The 12,748-nt window shown below is 51.8% G+C and overlaps 1 protein-coding gene across 1 annotated transcript in view; it reads right to left on the bottom strand.

Moving 5' to 3' along the window:
* Window positions 1-12,748, bottom strand: part of TSC1 (tuberous sclerosis 1) — a 36,081-nt gene that overhangs the window by 11,851 nt on the left and 11,482 nt on the right. The window contains exons 3-9 of the mRNA XM_015567799.1: window positions 11,253-11,436; window positions 10,414-10,517; window positions 9,354-9,506; window positions 7,211-7,355; window positions 5,976-6,130; window positions 5,599-5,672; window positions 987-1,200 (exon numbers count right to left, since the gene is read on the bottom strand). Of these exons, the coding sequence (XP_015423285.1) occupies window positions 987-1,200; window positions 5,599-5,672; window positions 5,976-6,130; window positions 7,211-7,355; window positions 9,354-9,506; window positions 10,414-10,517; window positions 11,253-11,358 (951 nt within the window). The 5' untranslated portion in view covers window positions 11,359-11,436. The remainder of the gene's footprint in view (window positions 1-986; window positions 1,201-5,598; window positions 5,673-5,975; window positions 6,131-7,210; window positions 7,356-9,353; window positions 9,507-10,413; window positions 10,518-11,252; window positions 11,437-12,748) is intronic.

The raw sequence follows: 12,748 nt of genomic DNA, 5'->3' as shown, positions 1-12,748 counted from the left end.
TCGGTGTGCGGCCTGGTTATTCTGACAAAACGCTTTGGTCACCTCGCCCTCGCTGGGTGGCTCAGCTGGTTGAAGCACTGTTGTGTCCACCAACGGGGGTTGGTCCCCAGTCAGGGCACATACAAGAAGCAACCAATGAATGCATGGATAGTGGGATGATGCATCGGTGTCTCTCTCTCTCTCAAATTAAATTTGTTTAAAAAATACGTCTTCTCAACTTCTGATATTCAGTTCCCTGCACTTAAAGAGAATCTGAGGGCCCTGACACCCTGGGGGCAAGGAACACCCCACAGTGCTCTTTGGGGATGAGTGCAGGAGGGCCTGCAGGAAAACCTAAGGCGAGGCCGGACGATGCCTCGGTGGGGGCTGCCTGCCGAGCAACCTGGACTCTGCAGCACCCCAATGCCACACCGTGCACTCGGGCACACGGCAGTGCTGCGGCCCAGAGGGCCTCCCACGTGTCGGAGAGGCAGGAAGACTCCCTTATGCACAGGAGCCTAGAAGTCACATACTTAAACCCATTTTCCTTGTTAAGCATCGCAGACACAGCAAGTCTGCTGGCACATGATCAGGCAGGAGACCAAGGACATGGGCCTAAATTACACTTGAAGGAGGAATTAATCAGCAGAAATGGAGGCAAATTCTAAGTTTTAATATTTGGGAAACTGCTCCTAGGAGCTGACCTAAGTCTTCTTCTAGGAGAGTGATGGCGAACCTTTTGAGCTCGGCGTGTCAGCATTTTGAAAAACCCTAACTTAACTCTGGTGCCGTGTCACATATAGAAATTTTTTTATATTTGCAACCATAGTAAAACAAAGATTTATATTTTTGATATTTATTTTATATATTTAAATGCCATTTAACAAAGAAAAATCAACCAAAACAGTGAGTTCACGTGTCACCTGACACACGTGTCATAGGTTCGCCATCACTGTTCTAGGAAAAGAAAAATAAAGTCAACAAAAATCAACAATGCTTTCTAGGGCCAAAGTGGGAGGCAGAGAAGTACCAGAGTCCCTCCTACCAAAGCTATTCTGTGTGTCCACGTAAGGGCTTGCGGTGACGTCAGCTGAACGAGGGGGAAGGCGGGCTGAGTTTTGGTGAGACACAGAATAGCCTTCTTCATACGAGGCTTCTGTAGGGTCCAGAGAGATTTTGGCACACTCGATTACAACATCATGGGTTTCTAACTTCTTCCACCTGTAAAAGGCAAAGAAAGTCAAGAAATGCAAGCTGTAATCCATTTAGTTAAATACATGAGAGTGCTAACTCCAGCCAGCCACTGACCCGTGATTAGCAAAGAACAAGGCAGAAACACACCAACCCAAGAAGTACTGATCAGAAATTAGGCATTCATTTCACAAACCGATATCCTCCCCATTGAAAGTGGTTATATCAATTTACCAGGCACTACACTGAAAGCAAAATTTCATCAACAGAAGACTAGGCCTGGCCTCAAAACACAACACAAACTATGCAGAGCAGTCACCAGGGAAAATCTCCTTCAGAACGAAGGTAATCAAAGGTCAGGGAGGCCTGGAAACTGCCAGGTAGCTGAGCATGACTTAAGGCCACTTATCAAAGCGTTGGGGTTCTAAACCAGCCGTGGGCAAACTACGGCCCGTGGGCCAGTTCCGGCCCGTTTGAAATGAATAAAACTAAAAAAAAAAAAAAAAAAAAAAGACCGTACCCTTTTATGTAATGATGTTTACTTTGAATTTATATTAGTTCACACAAACACTCCATCCATGCTTTTGTTCTGGCCCTCCGGTCCAGTTTAAGAACCCATTGTGGCCCTCGAGTCAAAAAGTTTGCCCACCCCTGGTCTAAACCATCCTCCGTGCAAACATGGCGCAGAAGTCTCAACCCTAGAGAAAGCCCACAAGGAAATGTAAAGACGCGTCTAAGGGTGCTGATCTGGGAGCCACAGTTCTGCTAAGAGCATGGCCCACGGAAAGAGACACACGTGGCGAAGGACACCGGTGCTCAGCACAGCACAGCACAGCACAGCACAGCCCGCGGTGGGAAGAAGGGAGAAAGCAGCCCGAAGTCCAGCCAGAGACTCTGCAGGGGAAAGACTGACCCTGTCAGCAGGTCGCAGTCGCCAAGAGGGCGGGCGGGCTGGAAGGGGCTTCCTGGGCGAGGGAACATTCTTCTACTGCGATTGAGACTTTTGTCAAAACTTAACAAAACTGATGAACTTAATGTATCTAAATTATACCTAACTAAAGTTGGCTTTACAAATCATGCTTTCAAAGATTGACAGCAAATGCTCAGGATATAATCTTACATGAGTAAAGGAAACAAAATGCTCAGTGGATAGAGCGTTGGACTGCAGACTGAAGGGTCCCGGGTTCGATTCTGGTCAAGGGCACATGCCTGGGTTGCAGGCTCAATCCCCAGCAGGGGGCGTGCAGGAGGCAGCCCATCAATGATTCTCTCTCATCACTCACTCATGTGTCTATCTCTCTCCCCGTCTCCCTTCCTCTCTGAAATCAATGAAAAAATATTTAAAAAAAAAAAAAACTACGCAGAGATACACAAACGGATACGCTCCCACTAATAATTCAAATGAGAAGAACAAGACGTGAGTGTGTTCCTTTCCTTCTCTTACTTCGTCAGTGTTTGCCAAATGCACTAAGGGGAATAGCTCACGCGTTTTCTTGCTCAGGTATAACGGTCCTCCTTGGGGACCACATCGTTCTGCTCTCGGTGTGTCTAAGTAATTAGTCCCCCACAGAGGCTCTCGCCCTGGAAGCCCGTGTTCCGAAGCTTACAAAGAATAGCCCAGCAGCACTAGCCGCACCACGGCTCCCTGGAAAACATCCTCCCTACGCAATGGTTCTAGACCGCTCAGCATCGCTGAGATGGGGGACTGTGGTATCACACACAGGACAGAGCCGGGCTGTGGGGCCTCAGGCAGCTGCCCTAGAGGCAGGGCCTTGGGGTCCCCATGCAGCCTCTTGGGTCAGGAGCAGGTGAGGGTCTCGGGGGCAGCCTGTGACACCTGTGGCAGGGGAGCTAGTCTCCTCCCCACATTCTCAGCGGCTGGAAAGTGATTACGTGAGAGAGCAAGAGTCAGGACACATGCGCACACAGAGGAGACTGACCTCAGAGAAGACAATGAAGTGCGTATCGCAGGGATGTTTTATTTTAACCACAGTAACAGATGCACTTACAGTAACTTCTTGATTCTTAAAGGGACTTTTCAATTGTAATCTCTCTGAAACTGGGAAGCACAGGCTAACCCAGGGGAGGGCAAACTTTTTGACTCGAGGGCCACAATGGGTTCTTAAACTGGACCAGAGGCCGGAACAAAAGCATGGATGGAGTGTTCATGTGAACTAATATAAATTCAAAGTAAACATCATTATAAAAGGGTACGGTCCTTTTTTTTTTTTTTTTTTTAGTTTTATTCATTTCAAACGGGCCGTAGTTTGCCCACGGCTGGCCACTAACCAGTCACATGTGGTGTATTTGGGATTCTTTCTTTCTCGGGTGTGCTTAAGAAAATACAAGTACATCCTGTTGGTCAGTGGCATCTTAGAGTCAATGAAATGTGACAGTTTAAAGTCAGCGTAGTATTGAGAAATCCCTCCCAGCCCCCTGGACTTCGCCTGCATTCTGCTGAAACCCGTGCTCAGTGCTCAGCGGAAGGGCCTATGGGGGCAAATGCGAGTCCTTGCATATCTGAGAACGTCTCACACTCAACAGGCAATCTGGCCGGGAAGAAACCCTTCCCCTCGTTTTGAAGGTGTTTCAGAAGCTAAAGCCATTCTAATTTCTGATCCTTACAGTTTGGTTTGTTTTTCTCTAAAAGGTTTCTCTCTGGCGTCATGAAATTCCACATCGATTAAGCTGAACACTAGCTTCCTCTGATCGGAAATGCATGTCTTTCAATGACCGCATTCTCTTGTATTACTTGTACTTGCGTGGGAAATTTTCTTCTATCATTTCTTCCACAGTTTGTCCCCCAACAAGCTGTCCCTCTGTCTAAAGCTCCGTCTGGCCGCTGGGCTCCTGGACGGACGGTCTGTTTCCCATCCTCCTCCCGGCTGATCCTCTCCGCCCTGAGACTCTGCTCCCTGGGACAGCGCGGCTTTACCTTCCCGCTGTCACTGCATGTGTTTTCTGGATTTCAGTTTTCCTTTTTGAGGCGTCTTTCTTTAGTGGGACTGTTCCCTTCCTCGTGGCCACTACTGACATTTCCTGCTGCTTCTGTCTGCTCACTGCTTCTACCTTCTCTTCACCTTGGTGTCTTACCTTCTGAGTTAGAGCTTTCTTCAAAAGCCAGATAACCCCTGCCTATCGAGGTGAGGGAGGCTCTATAAGTTGACCCAGGAGGCTTCCAAGTTAATAGACTGACCACACACATCCAATTGTACAACCGCCTAAAACCCAACCCTCCACATTCTCACAGACATGAGAGATTGCATCCAAAAGCAAAAACGGGGGTTGGGGGGCGCTGGAGAGGGCCAATGGGGGAAAAGGGGGACATATGTAATACATTCAACAATAAAGAATTACTTTAGCAATTAACAAACAAAAACAGGCCACTTAAAAAAGGGCATTCAAGGAACTGAAACAGCTCTCAGGTATCAAGAACATGGAGGGAGCAAAGGCTCTAACAGAAGGATTAAAAACCAACGATAGGACATCTTCAGGGAATAAAACAAGAGGGCAGAGCAGAAAGGCGAGTGGAAAAGAGCAGAGAACCGTGTTGGGGTCCCAATTTCAATGCCAGGAGCCGTAGGAAAAGACAGACACGATGGAGGCAAGGAAATCATGCATAAATAGAGCGTTTCCTAGAACCTACAGAGCTCCCAGACCGAACAATGAGAACAGACTCACCAAGGGACAGCACTAGGAAATCCCAGAAAACAAAGCAAAGACTCCACAGGCCCCGAGAACACCCACCGACACAGGGTGAGAGGCCAGCGGCCCTGTGTCCACAGCAGCGCTGAGAGCAGGGGCACCGGACAACACCTCCTAACTGCCGAGTGAGAAGGACCCCGACCCGGAAGTCTGCCCGTGTTATTACTACGCGCTGCACACACGTCCTGTGCTTCTCTCTGTGCACCTCACAGGGAGCTGCTTTAAGGTGACTGCGGACTGGCATCACCGGCCTGGGCACAGGCTGGCTGTCGGCGGGGAAAGGCGCGGAAGGAGAGGACCTTCTCATAGCTCGGGAAGCAGAGTTCCACCCCGTTCCCCGCTTTTGGTCCCGGCCCTCGGCGTGCCTGTATCCTCCAATCAGGAACTGCGCAGGCTGTTTCTCCACAGAGGAAGGGAGCGCCTGGCGGAGCAGAAGGAAGGACCCAGGGGCCCAGCCTCCCCCCCTCCGACTTCCCCCAGCCCCCTGGCTGCGGCCACACGCCCCGGGGCACTGCAGCGGCCTCTGCGCTGCCCAGTGGGATTTCCATTTCCTGTTGCTCGGGGTGTTTCAGACGCACCGGAAGCTTTTGCTGCACAAGTCCTTTCTGGGGACTGCCTCCGCGAGCAGAAGGACCCACACTCCCCAGTGACCTCTCAAGCGCACGTCCCCCCTTCCCACGGCAATCTCGCCAGAGAGCTGAGGACTATCCAGGGGTTCCATACCTCCGAGGGTCCAGTTCATGGTCCTTGGATCCGGTCACCAGTTCCGGGTGAATCCGCACATGCTCCATCATTGGCTGGAAGGGTCCGGGTGACAAATGGAAGGCTTAACTATCGCCACGCACCAGGACAGTATTTGACAGTAAAAGAGCGAGTACTGATGCATGCTGCGGGGAGGGGGCCTGGACACCGTGTGAAGGGAAGCGCCCGTCACAGGGCCACACAGCGCACGACAGGCAAGCCCATCCAGGCAGAGGGCAGCCCGAGGCTGCTCAGGGCTGGGTGAGGCCCTGGGCTGGGGGAGGGTTATCTTTTCAGAATTCCCCTCCAGCGTTTAATACAAAGGAGTAAGTGCCGCCTGGCTGATGGCCGTCCTTTACCTTGACCACTTCCTCAAAGGTCTCCAGGTTCTCCTTCATGCTGTAGTGGGAGCGGAGGAAGGAGACGAAGTTGCAAGGGTACATCCCGTAGAGGCGATGGAAGAGGGCATAGACGCTGGCGTGGAGATGGACCAGGTAGATTTCCGCCACGTGGCCTGGAAAGGAGCGTGTCCAGGAGCCTCAACCAGACACAAGCCTGAAGCGGCCGCCTGACTCCTTGCTCACGGACCCTCCCCTTTGCCCCCCGAGAGTGAGAGTGGCTTTCTACAACGAAGTGTGAGCACGCCAGCCCCCCCGAAAATCCACCGGTGGCTTCCTATGGCCCCTGGATACATGCCCTCCACGCGGAGCGACCCTCAGGTCTGACTGAGCTAACGCTGCCTCCTCTCCAGTCATCCCTCCAAAGGGACCCCAGGCGCCTCCCACACCGAGCCGCCTTTGGGACAGCTGCTGGCCCAACACCGCTCAGCCTCCTGCCCCCGCTGGCTCCGCTGCTTCCTGACAACGGCACCGCCTGCCGCCTCTGTCCTCAGTGCTCGCACTGCGCGTGGTGCCCAGCAAGGCTTAAACATTTGTGACCAAATGTGTGAGAACCTTTTAAAATCAGCAGTAGTCTCAGCTACTGTCCTGACATTCGCTTTACCAGAGCTGAGAGTGGAAGGAGGACAATGTAGTTAACCTAGCCCTGCCTGGGCCGCCGGGAGCCGCAAGCCCACGTGGACAGAGAGGCCTCCTGAGCGAGCAGCCCACCCTGCCCCCGAGGCGACCCCATCCTGGGCCCCAGGGCTGTGCCGTAGCCGCAGGGCTCATCCTTTCAGGGTGCACCTCGTGCTCACAGCTGGAGGCGCCCTGACAGCGGGCTGCCTGCTGAGGTTCCCAAGTCCACTGCATGTGGAACGAGAACGCGGGTGGGACGTGCAGTGCCCTCCCTCCTCCCACACACACACGGGAACAGAGCCAGGGCCTGTGTCCTGTCAGACCAGTGCACTGAGGCAAGAATGTCCCGCTCCGGCAGGGGCCACCGAAAGGCAGGGAGCTTTACCTCCTGCCACTCCGCTTCTCGGAGGGGGAAGCCTTTAAGCCAATGGAAGAAAGGCATCGCACACAATCTGGTCCTGCCGGCAGTGGACACCCCCAGCTACTTCCTCATCTGGCTGGTGACAACACCCACGCCAGCTACAGAAGTCGACACATCTTCCCTTACCGCTCACCCCCGGCAGGTACGCAGTCTTTACCTGGTTTCTTTAGGCACCACGACGAAAGGCGGCCAAAGATGTCAAAGAAGTCGTGGAGGTGCTGCTTGCCTGCCTGGGGGATCATGGGCAGCATGGTTATCAACACCAGGACGCCGGTCGTGAGGACGATGACATCAGTGTCCACCTGCGAAGAAGAAACACCCGTCAGGGGCAGGACTGCACACCACGGGGCCCAATGAGAGCTTCGCTCAGACTCAGCCCCGCCCCTAAGGCCCTCGGGGCTTGGAGGGACAGCAGACAGCCGACTCCACAGGAGCTGCTGAGGGACAGCCCGGCTGCAGGAGCTGGTGCCGGAACCAGGCACCCCCAGCCCAGAGGAGCTTAACCTGGGTGGGCGATGCCCACTCCTCAAGCCCGAGGACTCGGGAGCAGGATCTGGAAGCAGGAGAGGCTACTTTTTAACAGAACAGGGATATGCAGCTGTTTTTGTTCATGCAACTAAATCCTAAAATGCTTACCTTTTTACAGTCAATTAAAAAAACCACTCCACATTGACAAGTCATGCACTTTTTCAAAGGATCACAACAAAGTAGAACTTAAGAAGAAGTAAGCCTAGCACTACCAGGAGTCCTTAACGGCTCACCTTCACAGTATTTAGAAACCAGCCAATAAAAGGCGATATGGTGACCTCTGACCCTGTCTACAACCCGCACAGAGTCCTTCACTGTGGGCTGATAAAGACACCGCTGCCAATGGGTACTGAGCACCTGGCCCGTGACCACATCAAGGCTGTCTGCCAAGTGACTAGAATTCAGATTTAAGCAACAAGATAGTAACCAAGACTCCCGTGGAGGCTAAGACACTCATTATTCCTATTTAAAAAGAAATCTATCCGTCTGGAAAGGAAGTTTTAAATATACTTAGTTTTCACATCAAGCCCGTCCCTTTTGTGATGGCAGCCATCTACTGATACGAGTATAAAATGCTGTTGGGAGAATGTATGAATTCCGGTAAAAAATATGAACCCTCATCATACAACATCCTAACTGAAGGCTTGGGTAACAGCCCAAGAGTAATTGTCAAGGTTTACCCTTTTGGAAAAGATGAGTAGTTTTGGACTCTGAATTAAATAGGGTGCCTCAAAACTGGATTATAACCTCATCAGCCAACAGCTTAAAAAATTAAGTTATTGCCCTGGTCAGGTGGCTGATGGGTTGAGCATCGTCCCATACACCAAAAAGTTTTGTGTGTGACTCTCGATCAGGGCACATGCCTGGGTTGCGGGCTCAATACCCTATTGGGGCTTCAGCAGGGCATGTACGAGAGGCAACCAATCAATGTTTCTCTCTCTCTCCATCTCGTTTCCTTTCTCTCTAAAAATCAATAAAAACATCCTTGGGTGAAGATTTAAAAATGCAGTAAGTTGGTAAAACTATTCCTATTTCCCCCCAATACCACACGTATGTTTTTATGACACCCTGTCAATGTGACTCCTTGGGACCCACCTTCAGGGACCCTAAAGCCGCCAGTCCCCCCACTGGCAGAGTCACAAGCCCCTCTGCAGGTGCTGTGCCAGACGAGCCCGCGGTAAACACTCCGCTACTATCATGTCTCTGGGAGGAGCGAGCACCTCACATGAACCCCGTTTCCTACTTCACCGCCAGAAACAAGTCCAGGAACTGAACAGAGAGCCCTGCGTGGCCCAGCGAGCCCTGCCGCACCCCACCCATCAGGCTCTCTAGGGGGACTCTGCACAGGAACACTGCGGGCGCTGCCAGAGCAGAGAGCGGCCAGCAGCACCGGTGGGAGCCGTGGCAGCCACGTGTCCATGGCGACGGGCCTGCGAGCCCGCACTCCGTTAGCTAAAAGGCGCTTGGGAACGGGATTCCCAAAGACAAGCCGGCATATTTTCACCTGAGGGAAGGCTCACCAAGGACGGCATCGTAGAGGCTTGGGAAAGAGAACCAACCTGCTGAAACGTCACCGTATCTGCTTGGGCAAAAGCTACTGGACATCAGTGATGCCCTGAGAACGACTCAGCCCAACTCTGCACTCGGAGAAACCCCCAACGCCTGGAGTTTCCAAACTCTCAGCTTACAATAGCGCGCTTCCTGGAAGGACCCAACATTTCAGAAACGACACGCACGAGGCCATTTCGCTCGCGTTCTTATACACGTCGTACCTTGAGACATTTTAGCAGAGAAGGCAAGAGAGGTGCTTGAGAGAGCTTATGCTTCCAGGGCGGCTGCAGCCGGATGGCGTGCCCCAGTAACGACAGCGTGGATAACCGAGAGGTGGCTTTGCCCACATATTCATTCATTTTGTCCAAGAGATGCTAGAAGTGTGAGAGAACAGGGAAACGTATCTCAGTAAAGCTGGGGGGTCGGGGGGCAAGGGAACCCAGGGAGACCCTCGGATACATGTACACACAGGTAAAGAGGTCAACTTCAAGATTTAAACCATGTTGGCAAACAAAACCCTGTCCCATCTGGCCTGAGAGGACAGCCTGCACTTCCTGAAAAAGGTCCCATGACACAGGTCTGCGGGGGAGGCAGGGAGGCCCTCCTTCCGAGGCACAAACAGGCCACCTCTTACCATCACCAAGGCCCCCGCCTGCGGGGCTGAAGCGGTGCGGGCCCTGCTGGAAGCTCGCTTACTGCTACAGGAGCCTGGCCGCCGGGTTTGGCCCCAAATATAGATCAGGTAGGAGCGGAAGTTAAAACTCAGCCCAGAGTGAAAGAATAAGACGGCACGGTCTTCATATTCCCTACGACCGCAAGATGCCCCAAAGTCTGCCGTCACGGTGCCCTGCCAGCTGTCAACCACCGGCCAACATAAAGCAAAAGCAGAACTTAAGGGCCCTCCCAGCGCTGGGAAGCTGGACTCGTCCATCAGCCCCGTTAGTTTGCACTGAAGATTTCCCCAGGTTAATTAGAAGCTGAAAAACCTGACTCAAAGCCCGGCTTTCACAAGGGGCACTTTATGAACTGAAGTGGCCCTGTACCATTCTAGTATTGGGATTCCAGGATTTTTTTAAACAGCAAGATCTTAAAAAGCTTCTGGAATTTATTTCACTTTGTAAACTTTTCCGGAGACACAGGTCCTGTGGGTGACTTTTACATATGGTGACACCTGGGAACGAGGCCCCGTGGCGGCAGAGGTTGGGGGGAGGGGAGCTCCGGAGCCTGCACATGGGTGTGGAGGAGAACATCTCCCACGCTCCACTCTGCCCCTGAAGTTACCTTATCGTGTGGCTCCTGCAAGGTAGTCAGGATGTGCAATACTTGCTGAGAACTGGTTTCCAGGTAATAGTCCACCAAGGTGTTCACAAGCATCGGCCCCCGGTCTAAAGAAAGAAAGGGGGGTTCTCAGTCACTTTCTTTGACATTCTAAATTTACCTCAAATCGCTGCCTGTCACAAAATCCAGAAAATGTTTCTCTACACGTTACCCAAAGTCGTACGAAGCACTCTATCTCTGCTTCACTACATTCACTTGTCTAACTGTAAGACAACACCAAGTTTATTGGCCTAAATAGCCATATAAGCACATGAAATGCTAGCTTCTTTTTTATTACTTTTTTTAATTACAAAAGATAATTCATTTTGCCCGGCCGGTGTGGCTCAGTGGTTGAGCATCGACCTATGAACAGAACCAGGAGGTCACGGTTTAATTCCCGGTCAGGGCATATGCTCAAGTTTGGGGCTTGATCCCCAGTGTGGGACATGCAGGAGGCGGCCAATCAGTGATTCTCTCCCATCATTGATGTCTCTCTCTCTCTCTCTCTCCCTTCCTCTAATTTGAAATCAATAAAAATATATTTTGAAAAAGAACGGCAGAAACTTGGGTGCTGGGTGCGTGGGGCTCACGATGGGATTCTCGCATCTGTGTCTGTGTGCACATTTGAATGTTCTGCCAGGAGAAGCTGGACACACACTTGAGTGGCTCCACCTACGGGAGCTCTCGCTTGGTGTGTAAAGGCTCCTGAGAAGGGAAAGCACAGCTGAGCTGCAGGGTTCTGGTCGCTCTAGGTCACTCTCTGCCCACTGGCAGACGAGCTGAAACAACCTGCTCTCGCTCACCAGCATTGAGGTTCTCTTTAAAGACGGCCGTGACGTCATCACGCACGCTCAGCACGGGGGAGTCCAGCATGGAGAGCAGCTCCCCGAGGTTGGCTTGTTGGGCCATTTTCTCACAGACGTGCTGTGCCGGGTCCAGGACGTTTGTTACAGATGCTGGAGGCTCTTCATTGGTGCCACTACCAGGCTGAGGAAAAGGAAGACGACAGTGTGACCGCACAGTCTCATGTTCCCCACAAAAACTACCTGGAAGGCAGAGCAGCGCCTGCGATCCATGCCTCGAAGTGTGTGCAGAACGCTGTTATGGGAGCAGCGCGGGCATGAGCATACCCCTGCCCGTGACAAACTCACAGAGAGGAGTCCTACAGCCAGAGAGAAACCAAACGCCACACGGCCAGACCGACTGTCACAGCAACTTCACAAAAGAACCCAACAGAGTTATTCCTGCTTCTGTTTCTGCCTTGGGTTTTTGGCTAAGATAGTGTTTATTTTTCAAATCAGCGCGTAAAAGTAGGTGAACTATCTGCAGAAAAGGAACTAACAGCACAGTATTTTCTTATTTTAATTCTGATTTTTTAAAAATTTAATATTTATTGTTGAAAGCATTGCATATGTCCCCGTTTTTCGCCCATTGACCCCTTCTAGCCGCCCCCGCCAAGGCCTTCACCACCCTCGTGTCTGTGTCCATGGGTCCTTTGGCTGATCACTTCCCACCCAGCATTTTATCCTTGACTATCGTTCCAATGTCTGAAATTTAGTGCAGCTGGTTAGGTCCCCAGGTACTGTCCTTAGGGGCTGAGGGCCTAACCAGCTGTAGCAGCTTTTACTAGTAGACACTGGAGCGATGGTCAAGAAGAAAATGCTGGGTGGGAAGTGATCAGCCAAAGAACTTGTATGCATACATGTATAACCCATGGACACAGGTACTGTCCTCAGGGTGTGAACCAGGGGTCGTTTCTCCATTTGGAGCGTGCACACCTCATGCTGTTGGCTACAGGAAAGGGGCACCACGGCAAGCTTCACCTTGAAAGCTCAGTTTTTTGTTTTTTTAAAAAATATATTTTATTGATTTTTACAGAGAGAAAGGGAGAGAGATAGAGAGCTAGAAACATCGATGAGAGAGAAACATCCATCAGCTGCCTCCTGCACACTCCCACCTGGGGATTTGCTTGTAACCAAGGTACATGCCCCTGACCAGAATCGAACCGGGGACCCCTCAGTCCGCAGGCCAACACTCTATCCACTGAGCCAAACAGGTCAGGGCAAAAGCTCAGTTCTTTACGCAATGGAGCAGCTGCGCCACCTGTACATACGAAAAGCAGCTCACTCACCAAGCGCGCAGTACACACACTACGTATGTCTCCCGCGGTGGTCCCTAAAGCTGTTTCCCAAAGCCCGGTAATGACCACTACCATGCGTCCGACAGGCACTGCTCACCTTCCACCAACACCATCAAATATGCTCCTTTCCTGCAGCCGTGTGAGTGGTCCCCACTTTCG

The sequence above is a fragment of the Myotis davidii genome, unplaced genomic scaffold (genome assembly GCF_000327345.1).
Source record: "Myotis davidii unplaced genomic scaffold, ASM32734v1 scaffold651, whole genome shotgun sequence".
Taxonomy (NCBI): Eukaryota; Metazoa; Chordata; class Mammalia; order Chiroptera; family Vespertilionidae; genus Myotis; species Myotis davidii.
Note: the sequence above shows the minus strand (reverse complement) of the source record. Positions and strands in the feature narration are given on the sequence as shown.